We start from the raw sequence: 17,918 nt of genomic DNA, 5'->3' as shown, positions 1-17,918 counted from the left end.
TGTTGATGTTGTTTTTGTTATTTATGAAATTATTGTCCTTGTTAGAGGTTGTGTGTTGTGTTAATAAACTACAACAACCGTTATTTATTTGAAATGATGGTAAGAGTGTGAGATTGTCTCTATTCGTGTGTGTGTGCACAATGTATTTCCGCTATAATGGCTCTCGCTCTCTATTTTTGTATCTATTTTATCTCACACTGTGTTTATTTCCGGTGCACTTGCACAATGACAATTTCTACGACTCGGTCTGTTCGTTTGCTCGATTGGTTTGTTCGTTTGCTCGATGGCTGATGAATTCGGTTTTTAAAATATTTTTTCCACTACTGCGAATGCTGGTAATAAACGACACCTTATGTTACATACAAATACAAGTGCATGTATACATAGGTATGTATGTATTTGTGTTTCTATGTTTGTATGTATTTTACATTAAATCGTTATGTTTAGATTTATGTTATAAATCAATAAATATTTTTCAAGTGACGAATCAAATTTTTTCACTTTTTCAGTTTTTTTTTATAAATTAAGTTTTTCTTTATTTAATTTAAGATTTTAAATTAAATCTTTTCTCTTAAAATGCCTTTTTGTTATACACATAGAAAAATTGTTCTGCAAAAAACTTTTTTTTAATTAAGTTTTTTTTAACAAAGAAAAGTCTTTTAAATTGTTTAACACTTTAAAAGTGTTAAAATATCACTTTTTTACAAAAATTCCGTTATATTTTTTATATAAAACAGCTTGAATTTACTATTTATTACATGTAATATAAAAAAAAATATTTTCTTTTAATTTGCCCAAACTCTTGTGTAATTGCTGTAGACAAAATTTTAAGAACTCTTAAATTGTGGTATTTGCAACCGTTTAGTCTCGTAGTTAATGCTCAACTGTGCCGTTTTAGCCATTTGCTCTAAGTTAATATATGTTCTCCTAGGACTAAATTTGTTCAAACTCTTCCATTGATGTCAGTGTCATTTCCACCTCTATGATTTGCGTTTTCCACCATAGTTTACATTGAGCGAGAGCGAATTGTGTTATTTGTTGTGTTTACATCTTTATTGCATGGTTTTTTATTGTGGTCTTCAGATTTATTTCCGGTTATTTTGTTTTGCTTGTGATATTCTAAACAACCGTTATATTGTTTACTGTTTGTGGTAGCAACTTCATATACGGCCATATTGTTTTAATGTTTTTCTATATAGAGTTGCCAAATATTTAGAGGTGTAAAGCTGCCAGTGGTTTTAAATGATGACCGACACACATCAATTTATAAAAAAAGTATTAAATTAGTAAAAGAATAATATTGAAAGAAGCCTGTTAGAAACCAGGCTTCTTTCAATATTATTATTTCAATGCGCTAGGTGATCATTGTGGAAACAGAATATTCGAGTTTTTTTCCGTTAGATTATTCATGAGACTTCTAGAAGACGGCGCTATCTATAAATTCTGTAGCAAGAGCATCAACTGAGTTTAGTTTATTGTGAATCTTTATTGAGCGGATAAATAATGTAAGTGTGTTCTAAAACATTAATTTAAGTGTTTGTATTCTTGGATATTATAAAACTATACACAGAGAAAACAGATTCGTAATGGCAACCGAATTTGTTGCCAATCGAATGATTCGGTTGCATACATAGAATTTTTCGGTTTTAGCAACTGAAAATCAATCGATAAAGAAGAATTTCAGTTGAAGCAACCAAATTTTTGTTACAAGTTCTAAAATTTTGTATCCACAATTGTAAAATTCGGTCACCAAGGCAAAATCATTCGTTTGGCAACAAATTCGGTTGCCATTACGAATCTGTTTTCTCTGTGTAATTGTATAAAAACACAATGAAAATTTAAACTGTTGTGGTGTAGATTTTAATAAATAGAGTTGTTATAATTTTAAAACTACTTGGCGTTTTATTCGATTCGAAATTTTCAGGAGATGGTTTGTAAAGAAAAAAAATTCAGTAATTTAAATTTTTAATATATTGTCTTGGATTTGGACCGATTTCTGTAAACATTTTTCGTCAGTTGTTCGTATTTTCGAGGAGAAGGTTTTTACGGAAGAAAATTTTAGAAAATCCCTCCGGAAAAGTAGGAAAATTGGAAAAATGGAGTTTTACTCTAAAGTTTTTCTGAAGGCTTAAAATTGGGGCGGGAGAAGGTCGCCGGGTGCGCTAGTTTTGTTATATTTTTCAAAAAATAATTTTCAACTTTTATAATAAATATCGGAAGCGAATATCAAAAAATCAAAAATCAAAAAATAATTTTCAACTTTTATAATAAATATCGGAAGCGATATATGTATTTGAATTTTGTTTTGAAGAAAAACACAAATTAGTTTCCAGTAGAAAAAAATTGGTTAGGTGGCTATTTTTACTGCATGCTATGGGTTCAATTCATATTAAAGCAGAGGAAAAATGTCCCTAGTTTGCAGATTCCAGCTAAACAAACCTATGAGAGAAACCTATTGCAGATCATAAAATACCGACTCAAAATTATACCACGAAGGAAGCATTATCAGTTGCAGTTATAAGGGAATGACAAAATATTTCATTGAGGACTATTGATTCCTTAATTGATTCAATGCATCGTCGCTATAAAGCAGCAAAAAAAAATAATGTATATTCACCAAAATACTGAGTCTTTAAAAGGGCCAGACAATTTTTGTAAAAATTAAACCTAAGATTCCATTGTTTTGTCAATATCATAATAATGAATGCATTTTAATTTGTTTTCTATTTTTAGAATTTAATTGTGTTCTTATTTTTTATTGAATTTTTATTTTGGTTGTGACCTATTAATTGAATATTTGGATTGTATTTGTCAACCACTAATTGTAGATTAAAAAATAAATACGTTGGTGTATGTTATTTACTCCTAAAGAAATGCAAAAAACTGCCCAAAATTTAACAAATCAATTTGGATATCTTTAAACTTACTTTCAACAAATAAGAACATTCGGCTGGTTTGAGTTACATAAATAAACAGACGGACATTGAAAATAAACATTTTTGATTTACAAAGTTTACGATATAGCGATTCTCACATTATCAGTGGTGAGTTTGGATATGGCACCCTGCATTAACACAAACTGTATTATCACCAACAACCCTGTTTTTGGCACATGTTTTTTAACGCCGATAAAACTTGATGCGACTTTGATTTTACTTGTACCGCGTATAAACAAAGTCCCATTGTAATCGATTATATGGACTAGGTCGAAATTCGACCACTTTAAAACGCTTTTAACCATTTTTTTTTTGGAAAATAACCTTTCATCAATATTGGTGGACAATAACATACTTAAAAGTTTTTATACACTGTATAAGAATATTTATAATCCGAAAAAATAAAAGCTGTTTTTTTAAATTTTTCCTGTCACTGACAGTCTATTATACTAGTACTGAAAAACAGAAGTTCAGTAGATTTTAACAAATATGTATTTAATTTTTAAAGTTTAATTACGATTTTCATAATTTTACTTTATTAGTGTTCTGGATTTTGACAAAGTTTTATGGAAATGACGTAATTCAAGAGTATGATTTCTTGAAAATTATGTATAATGAAAATGTAATTTTCAGAAACATATTTACAAAAATAATTCATTTACGTTTTTGATACATGAAAACTAATAATGATTTTAATAATATGTTTATTCTTTTATTTAAACAAATTTGGGTTATTTTTTTTTTTTATGATAATAATATAAAACATATTTTATACAGCATATTTTAATTAATTTTATAACCCATTCGATACGCCAAAGTAAAAACGTTAACGATATCATGACAACAAAATACAGCTCTGGATGAGAGTCGCATTTAACCACACCACCAAACACCGGATGGTGGTGAAAAAGTAAATGTCAAAAATTTCACAACAGCAACAATTAATAAAAAAAAAACAGCCACACAAATCGTGTTTTCCTACACAAATTTATGAAATTTTCATAAATATAACGAAATAAAACACAAAAAATATTTAATAAATAGAAAAACAACAAAATAAGATAGTTAAGTGCATGTGAAACATAAATATTTTAAAGAAAAACTTAATTTAACAAAGAACGACGTCATAAAGTCAAGAATTGTTTTGATGGCCACCAGTAGCAGCAGACAAAAAGACCAGAAAATTTGTGACATTGTGTTAGTGGGTGCTAGAGTTTGGTGGAAATTCTTGTGCTATTAAAGTAAAACGTGTGGAAGTTTTAGGTTTTCGTTAAGTTGTTTATAAATAAAATTGACAAAATTTTGTGTTAGTGCTGCTGTGTTTGTTCACAAAGAAAATGTCCTTTATAAAACTATTTGAAGAATTTGTGCAAAAGAAAGATATTGACACCAAGTCTAAACTATCAGCTTTTTTGAGCGAAGATGAAGAGGTCACGCCAGAACCCGAAGCAGAACCTCCAGCTGAACCAGAAGGTGATGATGGAGTAAGTATATCAATGCGGTATTTATTTATATAGGGAAAAAATTAAAAATTCCAAAAGATTTTTTCAATAAGTGTAAAATCACAAAATTTTTTTTTATGTGATAACGCTGTTTGACATTTGTTAAAATGTGAGAGCGACGCTCTTTAAACGGTAATGCCGTGAATTCACCATGCATAGTCGTTAAAACGGTTTTCTGTTAACGTTGACATTGTTCCAGCAATAATGCAGTTTATTAATGATATGGCATCATTGGCACATAGTGTGACGCCATATTTGTAGTTGTAAAAAATATATAATTGAATGCGGTTCATGTAAAAAATACTAATTTTTGCAAATATTTCAATCGAAAATTTTGCAAATTTTTGGAAAATAAAGAAAAATAAAATATTTTTTGAAGTACATAATTGTCTTTTCGCAAAGGAATAATTGCAAATAAAGTGCTAAATATATTTTAGCAAAGTCCAGTTGGAAATTTTGTATGTGTAACAAGAATAGACTACAACAACACAAACCCTCTCGCTCTATTAATTAAAGTTGGTGTAAAAGAAAATAAAAAAAAAGTATTTTGTAAAATATATTGTTTAAATCGATTAAAATGACAACATGCAGTCGTCTGATTTTGAAAATGATATAAAGGCAATTGCCTTGCAGAAATCTGCACCTTTCACCGCCACAACAACAACAACGGCACCCAGGATAGCCCTGACAAAAACAACATTTCTAACACCCATACAAAAGTCTCAATCTCAAACACAACAACAACAACAAAAACAACTGTATACAACGTTAACAGCCAAACAAACTACACCAACCGGCAGTGTAACAAGTACGAATTTAGGAAAAGTTGTCATTAAAGATTTTAAGGGCATTATAAAGCCCATTTTAGCTAAAACTACAACTGCAACAACAACGGCAGCAACCAAAACCACAGCAACACCCGCAACAGCTTCACCTCTAGCAACGTTGACAAATACGTCTTCCAAAATTGGTGGAGTGGTGGAGGGTGAAGTTGTTGGGAACTTGAATGTGGCCATTGTTGCAGCTAAAAGACCACAATTAACAATAGTTGCCACAAAATCAGCCGCCTTGGTTGACGCAACATCGTTAGGTGTGACCTCAGTGACAGCAACATCAACTGCAACAATTGCATCTCCAACAATAATAGCTACAACAACAAATGTAATTTTTTTAATTTATAGTAAAATTTATGTTGATTTTGTTGGTGGTTAACTAGAAAGATTGATTGTTGAAATGAAAATTATAGTTTTTATAAAGATGGTTGAATATTCAATAATAGATCATATATTTTTGTTAGTGTTATTCGAATATGATACAATTTCAATAAATTTTTAAGTTCTGTATAGGGACCTAGTTGGTAATTGGATTAATTAAATTTACAAAAATTTAATTCTAAAGCTTTCGCTACCGTTGCAATTCAGTTTTACTCCCAATTTTTGTTAAATATGACAATATCTTTGTTTTAAATTAAAATTTATTCTAATTATTTTTATTTGAATTCTTTCCCCAGAGTACCACGGCTACAGCTGATACCTCTACTGAAAGCAGCAAAATGGAGCACAGCTATATACGTGATACCACCCCCAAGCCGCAGAATAATATCGAAATAAGCAATGGCTTACAACCGGCCCGTACTATATTAGTAAGACGTCCTCCACAATGTCCCTCATGTCACACAAATCCCATAGAGGAAGAATTGACCGATGCTCATCAAGCGCCCATACCATCGTACAATGAAATTTCCGCCAAAGAGGTCATGAATGAATGTGCACGCATAGCAAAATATGTTAAAAATATAAATGCCGAGGATGATGACTGGGAATCAAGAGTAAATCAGTAAGTTCCATATTTTAATAGTAAATACAAAATATTAAATTTATTTTTTTCTATTTTGCAGAATTGGCTGGTCAAATATGCAAAAGAATTTGTTTGCTAAAGTTGCTCGCATTTTGGACAATGATCAACTGGGACGATTGTCCAATGCTGGACGGCCTAATGAAGCCATGCAAAGAAGAGTGGTGGTGGATAAGTCAGCCTCACGTATGCGTAAAGCTTTAGCCTCGGTGGCCTGGGATTCACGTTTGACTCAATGGTTGCATTGCCTCTTAATGGACTGCTTACCCTCCACCTACATGGCCTCATATTTAGATATTTTACAAACCTTAAAATCGAAATTACCCACTCTAATGGATAAAATGTTATTTGGACGGCCGCTAAATGTCAGTCAGGAACTATTGGCGCCGGTTATGAAGAAAAAATGGGAACCACAAATTGCCACCAAAATACGTAAATTAGCCCAAAATGCTGTCATAGTGGCATTGCCCTCAATGCCCACTAGCGGTCTGGTGCCTAATCGTTTGCAAAAATGGTATCAACATTTGGCCACCATAACGCAAATTGTTCAAGTTACTTTGCCCATGACGAGTAAGAAGATTTATCTATAATCTTTTATATAATTAAACTTAAAAATCAATTTTATTTTTATTTTAAAGGTGGCCATATTTCACGGCAACCTTTGGAACAGGTGGCCGAACAAATTGTCTCTTTGACGCGAGTTAAAATTCAGGAATTACGCAATGAAAATTCTCAACGTTCAATCATTTTAATTGGTTTCAATGCGGGTGCTTCTTTGGCGCTTCAAGTGGCCATGTCCGAGAATGTGGCTTGTGTGGTGTGCATGGGTTTTGCTTACAATACCTATAATGGGGTACGCGGAACGCCAGATGATCGTATTTTGGATATTAAAGTACCCATTCTATTTGTGGTGGGTCAAAATTCTGCAAGATCAAGGTAATTTATTTTTTAATAAATTTGTCACGGTCGCACTAATTTTTCTTATTGAAAATCTGTCACTATCGGACACATTTTTCTTATAGAAAATGTGTTACGATCGGATGCATTTTTCCTATAGAAAATATGACACGATCGGACGCAGTGTTCTAATCCAAAATGTTTCAAAATTTGACGAACTGAGTTAAAATTCCATAAAAGAAGCTTAAGTTTTTAACATATTTTAATATTGTTTTTCAGTCCCGAAGAAATCGAATCAATGCGCGAAAAAATGCAATCTGAATCTTCTCTGGTGGTTGTTGGCAGTGCCGATGATGTCTTGAGGGTACCAAAGTCCAGAAGGAAAATTGAAAATGTCACCCAATCCATGGTGGACACCATGGTTGTCGATGAAGTCTATGATTTTATTAAGAAAATTCTAATAAACCCACCAGGACCACGTACCCCCACCGTCATCAACAGCACATTCTATGCTAAACTGAATAAAACAAACAACGCTGAGAAGACCACCGGGGGATATCAACGTAAGCGTAAAAATGAGGGTGGAGATCAGGAGGCAACTCCTGCTAAATCAAAACATATAAGTAAGTCTTATCAAATGCTCATATTTTACAAATACGTTACATTTGTTTTTATAAATTTCATGACTCATTTGAAAATCAAGAAACTAAGAAATATAACAAAGAACCTAAACCACCCAAGAAACCTAAAATTCAAGATCCTTTTCAAGTTAAACGAAAGGGTAACATAATTAAAATCATTTTTATTATTTGTTATACATTAAAAAATTTGTTCAAACTATTTCTAACCTTTAATCTTTATATTCCTAGTTGGACGTCCACGCTCACGTCCAGTAGCCAATAGCTCTAGTACTGCTACGGTTACAGGAAAATTAACGCAAATGCACACATCGACACCGGTAATGATGGGCAAGTCTCAGCCCCTTAAGAAAAACTTATCGCCCACAAGCATTACAAATGATGATCTTAATATGGCCATACAATCACTAATCTCTGATTCTAATGATGCTGATTTAAATACCAGTACTGATTCAAATCCCCAAAAGATCATCACCAATTTTGAGCTGGTGGCTCAAACAAAAGCAACACCCATCAAGACTACTCTGCTAAATACTCAACAAAAACAATTGATAATCGGTTCTACGCCGGCAGTGGGTACAAAAATCAAAATGATACCCTCCAATCAATTTGTGCAACTAAAGCCGACACCTTTACAATCACAGTCCAAAATCTATACCATAAAAAGTTCACCAGTGGTGGGCGGCAGTCAAGGAGATGTCTCTGCCGGACCCAGAATTGGTAGTATTGTAACTACTAGTCCTGGTACAACCAGCAGCGGTCAACACATCTTCACACTTAAGACACCCAATGGCCAGACTACACAATTTGCCACTGCTGTGGGTGGCCAACCAAAGTATACGGTTATTAAGAATGCCAATGGCAATACCACTCTTCAATTGTCTTCGGCCAAAACTTTACATCCTGTCTCAACTACATCCACGCCTTCAACGTCTTCGGGTAATTTAGATTTATCGAATATTATCGATATGCCCATATTATTTGCCGACAATGAGGGTAATATTTCGGATGCATCATCAAGTACGGAAACTAAACCAGTAACAGCCAACAAAAGTAAGTTTTTTTTATAAGATTTCTTTCTAAAACATTTTTCCAATAGAAAAATTCTCAGATTGTGAGCCATTTTTCCAATAGAAAAATTCTCACATTCTGAAACTTTCTCCAATTAAAAAATTGTTAGATTCTGAGGGACATTTTTCCAATAGAAAATTTCTCAGAGACATTTTTTCTCCGAGACTTTTTTCCAATAGAAAATCTCACAGAATTTATTTACAGTTTGTGAGACATTTTCTCTATTAAAATATTCACAGATTCTAATAGTGTTGGACTCTTAATTCTAATGTATAATGTATAATTTATATTTCGTTTTAGGTTCATCCGGTGTTGGACAATTGATCATTAGCCAGAAAATCATTAAGGAGGCCAATCCCACCAGTACCACTACAGCCGTTGCTACGGCTTCAACATCTAGCGGCACTTATGTCATCAATAAACCTGGAACATTTCTGCAATCCCAGCAGATGTCTGGCAACAAACCCAATAAAGTTGTATTCATCAATCGTAATACCATGAAACCCTGTCCCAATATCCTATCGCGTTCTAATATCTCCCAGCAATTAAACAAATACACTAAAGTCGTGTTGACCAACTCTAAGACAGCCGGCACAACACTGGTAACAAGACCGGGAACACATCTTACAACCACCACCTCACCAATTGCCTCAACAGTTAAACAAATCAATTTACAAGCTTTAAATCATGCCTCGACAGCATCACCCGGTTCAACGCCCACCCGACCATCGGGCATATTAAATGTGCAAACGAAGAACTTACCCCAAATACAAATAATCAATAATCCCAATGCCACCTTTATCTCCACCGATAAACCACAAATACGTAACATTGTTGTTAAGTCGGGTGGTCTGAAGCAACTCCCACCACATTTATCCACACAATTGTTGAATCGCAATCTAACCGTAAGAAAGTTGCCTCCTGGTAGTGTTACCATTACCTCTTCACCTGTACATGCTCAAGACATTGATAATGCCTCCTCATCGCCTGCTTCGTCCTCGTCATCGTCGGCCTCCAACATACAAACTTCACCAAAAATTATCACTTTAAATCCCATCAATCGTACTACACCCACTACGAAGGGTGATTAAATAAAAACGTGCAAGTGATTTAAATTTAGCGTGCTTAAAAATTTAATTTTTCGGCTCGTTTTATTTTCTTTTTTTTTGAACTGAATTCTTAAATATTTTTAATTTCGTTTTTATACATTAATAGAGTTTTATTTTTAGTTTGTAGTTTTCACAAAATGATGCAGATCATTTTTGGTAATTAGCTTTTAGTATTTATGTTAGAGATTTTCATGCATAAAAAGTAAAAAATAAAGAAATATATATACAAATTAAAAGCTGACGTCTCTACAACTTAAAACTGAAATAAACAAAATCGAGATACTTTGTTATACCCTTATATGTTGGATACCAAGTTTTATCGAATGAATGGTGTTTTGACGGTCTTTCCAGCTATATTTTACAGAACATGCGCCATTAAAAGTAAGTATAGCACGGATCTATAAAGAGAACATGATACCCTGTTATGCAGTTTCTCAGTTGTAATCTGACCAACTATTGATTGTGATTTTTTTTGCTTTTTTTAATTTTTATGGACTTCTTAGACGTTCGTGTTATTAACATGTAAATAACCGATAATGTTCGTCAAAGGTTGCTACAAGTGGACATCACAGATCTAGGTATGGAGCCCAATCACAAATATTCCCTAGGAATTTCTTCCAAGTCTCTTTTTGGTGCCATTAGCGATTTGAGGTCATGAGGAAATGACAATCAGGCCTGTCACACATTTCGTTCGGAATGGTTTCAATTTCGTAGTTTTTATTCCGATTTTTAATACAAAAAATATTTAATAATTCTGTATTTTGTAATTTGACAGCGTTTTTTTATATTAAAACAAAAGTAAATTTTTTGGTACAGAAATTGATTAAAATTTTAAGAAAAACAAATAATTGCAAACAAATATTTTATTCTACTTTGAAAACTGAAAGTGGTTTCATTCCGAAAGAAATTTTCGTTTTACTTTTTGTGAAGAAGCAAATTACGGAATTAATTCCACTTTCGATCGGAATGGAATTCTGTGACAGACCTGAATATATGTCGTATCTTTTGAACGTGGTTTTTATATCATTCACGTCCGTGAGACGGAAGCCATGTTCGTCTGTTGAAATCAATTTTCTGAAGACCCCAGATATCTTCGGGATCCAACTCTTCAATAATTCTGTCAGATATGCTTTCGAAAAGTTTCCTATTTAAAATCAGCAAAATCGGTCCACAAATGGCTGAGATATGAGGAAAAAACCAGGACAACCTCGATTTTTGACCTATATCTGGATTACTAAGTCATTAATATAGACAATATGGATATCTAATGACAGATATTTCAAAGACCTTTGCAACGACGTATATAAGATGATAGTAAGTTGGACTTACAATGGGTCAAAATCGGAAAAATATATTTTAACCCGAAAAAAAAACAAAACAAAAAATTTTTTAAATTTAAAAAAGAAAATTTTTAAATTTAAAATAACAATTCCAAAAAATTAAAAAAACAACTTTGGAAAAAAATAAATTTTATTTACCTAAAAATATTTAAAATTTGTATTTTGAAATATAATTTGGTGAAGGGTATATAAGATTCGGCACAGCTGAATATAGCTCTCTGACTTGTTGTTTTTAATAACTTATATGTCATTTATTTTCACTTAGTTATTGAACAAAAAAGGTTTTTTTTTGCTTTGAAACTATCGAAGTTTGTGCCAACTAAGTATCATATGCTGGAGGTTTTGGTTTACTTTTTTAATTTGGAAAAAAGTGTCGCTGATAGCCCAGGCCAGCCAAAAAAGGTTTAAGATCAAGAATTGGAGTTATTCAGCCTTATCATGTAAGGCGTAGTCGTTTTACGACAACGACAGTTTTGTACTAGATTAAAGAAATTATTCAACCTGTTTCATTAATCTAGTACGAAACTGTCGTTGTCGTAAAACGACTACCTGATTACTCCATGAATATTGTTGTAAAACTCAACAAGAGCTTGGAAAATCATTGGGAGCTACTCAAGCAGCAATTTCAATACGTTTACGAGCAGCAAGATTTATCAAAAAGCATGGAAAGCCGATTTTGCATGTCCGAAAAGAAAATAATTTTCCCATCGAATCATTACTTGCGATGAAAAATGGATCTATTACAATAACCCGAAGCGTAAGAAAATCGACACCAAAGCCAAATATCCATGGCGCTAAGGTAATGATCTATATTTAGTGGGACTAAAAGGGTCCTATGAGATACTGAAATCTGATTCGTTTGAAGCGAGCATTGGCCGAAAATCATCCAGAATATGCGGCCAGACATGAAACCATATTATTCCATCATGACAATGCTCGGCCACATGTTGCAATACCTGTTGGGAAGTTGTTGCGAAGTTTTGCCTCACCCGCTTTATATTCGTTTCGATCGATACAAAACGCTCTCTCTGGGATATGCTTCACTTTGGAACATAGTATCCGTTATTGTCTTTATTCGTTCTTGGCCTCAAAAGATGAGCAGTTCAAATGTTTCAAAATTAATTTAAAAAAATCCTGCCATTTTTTAGTTATACACTCAATACATTGGCAGTTTAATTTATCATTTTAACACGGTGATGTCATTGGATGTAAGTACTTACCAAATAATCTATTAAAAATTATCTTTAAAAAATGGTTATTCATCTATTTTTTCCTTTTCCCATTTTTCCTATTCAAATTCAATGGGAAAAAACTCCCGGGGAATTTTTTATTCATAATTGGGCTGATAATGCATTAATAATGAATCTGGTAAAAAATGTACTATATCCCCCTGTTCTTTAAATCGAGTGATTTCAAAATCGAACGATTTTCAAAAACGAATAATTTAAAAAGTTATGCTGTCCAAATCTCACAATTTCTTTACTTTGAATAGGTTTGCTTAGTAGAAAGTAAAACGAGCAAAACTTGACGATTCGATTTACAGAACCCCAAAAGATGTGAATTTAAAAACGAAATCGTTCTTCGGATTCGGTGAATAGAACAGGGAGTATGTTAGATTATACGTCAGGTATTAACAAACTACTTCTAAGTATTGCAGACGTTATGAATAAGTCATTGAAAAGCAAGTGTACAATAATTCCAAGTCGTTACCAAGTTTTTGCTGGGTACTTTTTTCTCTTTAAATGTTTTCCTTCTCATAAAGATGGAAATCGATTTCGAAAAATAAATGATTAGAAAACGAAAAAGATGTGATATATTAATTAATTTCATTTTGTAAATTGTTCAAACTTTAATTTTGATGATTTTGACCTAATTTTATCAAATTTATTGTCTCAATTATATTAAATTATTTGATATTGGCTCAAAATATTTTTTTGAAATTGATCACACCTTTGCAAATTGATCGTTTTGATCAATTTCCGCATAACGCGGAAATACTTGTAACTACGAAACTCCCTTCGAAAATAAAATTAATTGAATATGTATTTCTTTAAAATCGTTGATAATGCTTTTCATAAATAAAACCAATAAACATTTTTATTTTTTTTTATAATTTTTATTAATATTTATTTTATTTTTTTTTTAATTTTTTTATAATATGCATATACGGTTACAATAATGCATTATAACTGACTTAATATTTTTTTGTTTTAAATTTAATTGGATGCATAAATCCTTTACATTTTTTCTGTTTGTTTATATATAATTGTTTTTTGTTTTGTTGTTTCTCAGTAATTAATTAATTAATATTTTATCTTATTCGTGCCATAAATGTATTGCAAAACAGTCATTGTTGCATATACTAAAAATTGCTTAAATTAAAATTATATATCTGTTTCATATAATTATTAATGTTATTAATAATAATAATATTGTTAATAATGTTAATTATTTAATTTGTTTTTTTTTCATTTCATTACATTTGTTTGTTTTTTTAATTAATATTAATGACGACGACATTAATTAAATCTAAAGTTAATAATACACATAAACATTTAAAAAACTAAATAATTTAATATGGGTTTTGTTTTAAATGTATTTGCTTTTTGTAAAAGAAATAATAACTTAAAATAAAATTAATAATTGCTGTTTCTTATTTTGTGTTAAAAATATTTGATTTTTTTTTTTGTTGAAATATTTATAAAGTAAACAGTTAATTTAATTATAAAATATTTTGTTTCTAATTGTTAAAATTAATTTTTTTTTATTTAATATTCATAATTATTAATGCTAAGCATTTTTATTTTAAATTTAAGCAAAAAAATAACAAACAATTTTAACTAAATTAAAGCGTTTTTTGTTAATGAAAAAAAATATTGAAAAATTTTAAAGAATATTTTAATGATTTTTGCAGTTTCTATGTTTTAACTAGTTTCTTAAAATTGTGCTAAAGAAATTATGAAAATTTAGCAGTTGAGAATATCTAAAAAAAAACATGAAAATTATAAAAACAGCTATTTAAATTCAATTATTAATTAATGCATTTGTTTTTATAAAAGTTATTGTGTTTTAATGAATCTATATCAGAATATTATAAATTTTTGCCACAGATTACACCGATATGAATCAGCTGGCTCCAGTAATGTGGCAATAGAAAACAAACAAAATAAAATTTCAAAATTGTTGTGGTTTAGAAAGAGGGACAACTATATTTAACACTCGTTGCCCATTGAAAATTGTATTTTTTCTCTCGTTCTGCAAGCCACAATCATTGAAAAGTGGCTGTGGAACGTCAAAAGAACCACCATACGGTTCGATATTACTTTTTTGAGAACTGTCATGTGCTTTTAACCTTTTAAGGTATTTGTAGTTAAATTGATTTAAAACTTTTAAAATTGTTTACCATTTCCGCTTATGATTGGAGAATATCTATGGGGATACGTTGAGGGTTTACCCTCATTTGGATTCCACAAGTCTGAGATATTTTTTATTGGGTTAAATTAGTTAATGCCTGAACTGCTGAAATATTCTGGGGGCTAATACTCGCATTCCTATACGAGGAAATTCTTATTCGTTCCTTTATTTGTTATCGAATCAAATGTATAGAAATTATTAATGATAAGAATTAATTCATAGGCTTAATACTTTGAACTTATTCAATTCATTTCTTTGATAATTCATTGTTTATAGAATTAATTCCTTATTGATTCATTCAAATTTTCTTTAATTCAAATCCATTACAAAATAGCTTTAAAAATGTATTTGTATTATTGAAGACGAATTCAGGCAAATAGGAATTTATTAAATGTGTAAATGTGGAGTGAGAGATTGTAGAAAGGTGAAGTCATTCAAGGTGGCTGCATGTAGGCGATTTAAAGGTGGATGCATGAAGAAATCTGGGGAATTCATTTATTATGACTGCAAAGCGAATTCAGGCGAATTGGAGCGAATTCATTAAATTTGTATATGTGTAGTGAGAGATTGTAGACAGTCGAATTTATTTAAAGTGGTTGCATGAAGGTGAAGAATTCAAGAATTCGGGCGAATTTGGTTTTTATGACTGCAAAGTGAATTCAGGCAAAGTGGACCGAGTTCACTAAATTTGTATATATGGAGCGGGGGATTGTAGAGAGGCGAATTTATTAAAGGTGGTTGTATAAAGGCGAATTCAAGGTGTTGCATGAAGAAATCAGGCGAATTCGTTTATTATAACTGCAAATGCGATTTCAGGCAAATTGGAGCGAATTTGTTAAATTTGTATATGTGAAGTGGGAGATTGTAGAAAGGCGAATTTATGCCAGGATGTAGCATGGAGAAATCAGGCGAATTCGTTTATTCAGACTGCGAAGGCGAATTCAGGCAAATTGGAGCGATTCCACTAAATTTGTATATGTGGAGTGAGAGGTTGCACAAAGCGAATTTATTCAAGGTGGCTGCACAAAAAATAAGGCGAATTCGTTTATTATGACTGCGAGGCGAATTCAGGCAGATTAGAGCGATTCCATTAAATTTGCATATGTGGAGTAAGATTGCATATATTTGGAGTTTGACATTCGATGAAGCGGTGAATTATTTTATATGTATGTAGTTCGAAGTAAGGCGAATTAATAAACCACATGCATTTTGTTTTTGTATAAATGTAGAAGAAATGTCAATATCAGGGCGAATTAAACAATGTATTGTTATAGTTATTTTTAATAACAAATGTACCACGGTGAATAAAGAATCGCCTTGGCATACGCTTAACTGCTAGATTGTATGGTTGATGACAAAATTCATAAATACCAAGGCGTATTTAACATCAGTGGGGAATTGAAATATATAGAGGTCAAATTCCATATTTTTATACCCTACACTACCATAGTGGGGAGAGTTGATTAAAATCTTGTGCGCAATTTTGAAAATATTTCCATCAGATTTGGTACGTACATTTGTTTCCCAAGGACGGAGCCTATTGAAACTTCCTGAAGTCGGCCCATTACAAATGTCCTCCCGAAATTGACTTTATCCGTCATATCTCATTAATTTGGCTCTAAATAAGTTTTATATATATGTATGTTAGTCATGTCGCGTGATTTCATGATGATCGCTCCATAATTAGTCAAAGCATAAATCTCTTAAAAATGTTGAATCTACATAAAATTCAATTGAAATTAGTTTCATATAGACATAAATCACGCGATCGGCCCATAACTTGCGAAAATCATTTACGAAAATAAATAATTGAAATAAAAAAAAAAATGCTGTGATATAGTTCCAGATGACACCTTATTAAATGCACCTTGCTTCATATATACAAAACTAATGAATTCGCCCCAATTTGCCGTTGTAGTCACGTGTAAAATTCGCCTTGAAATAGCTTTAATTAAAACATAGAAATTTTATATTTTTTTTGTAATAATTCAAATCAAATTAAATTTTGAAATAAAGTTTTTATAATAACACAAAATTTAGACATTATTTGCAAAATTTTCATTCTTATAATTTAAAATCAAACAAAAATATTGTAAATTTCTGAAATAACAACAATTTTATAATAAAATGGCGGAAATTATATATAGGGTTTCATATAAAAGTGCCGTTATTTGTTTCAAAATTTATAAATTTCAATATTTTCTCAATAGTTTTCATTTTCTGTTTTTTTAATATTTAAATTTTATAAATTTTGTATAGAATTATTAAAAATTAAAAACAAATTAAATTATTTATTTATTTGTAGTAAGTATTATTATTATAATTTCTTTCATTTTGCATAATATGACTATCAGTGCAATTATAATTTTTAATTGTAATTTTAATATATATTTTAAGTTTTTATTTATAATATATATTTGTTTTAATAATTAATATTTTGTTTAAATATTTTTCTAAAAAATTCTGTTTGTTTTGTGTGTTGGTGGAAAAAAGCTGTAGACAAAAAATGTTATTTGTTTTTTTCTTTTTTGTAAAATCTATTCAAAAAATCATGAATTTGTTCTTAATTCTTGTAGTTGTTGTAAATTGTTTTTAAATACTAGCAAAAATGTAAGTTAAATTCAAAATTATTTATAAAAAAAAATGAAGTTTTGTTTTTCTATAAATCATTCATTCATTTATTAAATTTTAGTATTTTTCTTTAGATTTAAATGTATTGTATAATTTTATTATTGTATTCAAGTGCGTTTTTGAAACATTTATATTTGAAATTCTTTAATATGATTTGAATATTTATGTTTTAGTGTTTGAGGGGGGTGTGTAAGTGTTATTGAAAAGTAAGTAAATCTGTGTAAATGTATATAGATAGCTCTATTAGGGGTTTATATATCTTGATATATTATGTATGTTTGCTAAAGTTATGAATATGATATATTTAAGTTTTTAATTTGAAATATGATTTCTTTGCTAAACAAATGGATGGATATTTATGACTGACTATGTTTTCTTCTGTTTTTTTTTTTATAAAATTTTAAGAATTTGTTTTTCTTTATTACTTTTGTTTAATTAAATTTAAAAAATTAAATAATTTTCTCTAAAAAAATTATTTAGTTTTACTTAATTTTGTTGTTTTTAATACTTTTATTTTCAATACGCT

At 30.6% G+C, this 17,918-nt stretch overlaps 1 protein-coding gene across 2 annotated transcripts; it reads left to right on the top strand.

Annotated features, from left to right (window-relative positions):
* Positions 1-3,878: 3,878 nt before the first annotated feature.
* Positions 3,879-10,243, top strand: Rcd1 (Reduction in Cnn dots 1). 2 transcript variants are annotated; one of them, XM_065511118.1, is made up of 7 exons: positions 3,879-4,420; positions 5,949-6,274; positions 6,336-6,862; positions 6,931-7,228; positions 7,469-7,812; positions 8,059-8,880; positions 9,199-10,243. In XM_065511118.1, exons 1-7 carry the CDS (start codon positions 4,274-4,276, stop codon positions 9,987-9,989), a joined length of 3,255 nt encoding a protein of 1,084 aa, XP_065367190.1. In that variant the 5' UTR covers positions 3,879-4,273; the 3' UTR covers positions 9,990-10,243. The 2 variants fall into 2 exon arrangements, with proteins under 2 accessions (XP_065367190.1, XP_065367189.1); XM_065511117.1 differs by lacking the exon at positions 3,879-4,420 and adding an exon at positions 5,088-5,599.
* Positions 10,244-17,918: the final 7,675 nt, after the last annotated feature.

Source organism: Calliphora vicina, chromosome 5, assembly GCF_958450345.1.
Source record: "Calliphora vicina chromosome 5, idCalVici1.1, whole genome shotgun sequence".
Lineage (NCBI taxonomy): Eukaryota > Metazoa > Arthropoda > Insecta > Diptera > Calliphoridae > Calliphora > Calliphora vicina.
The sequence above is the reverse complement of the archived record's forward strand: the minus strand, read 5'-3'. Positions and strand labels throughout refer to the sequence as shown.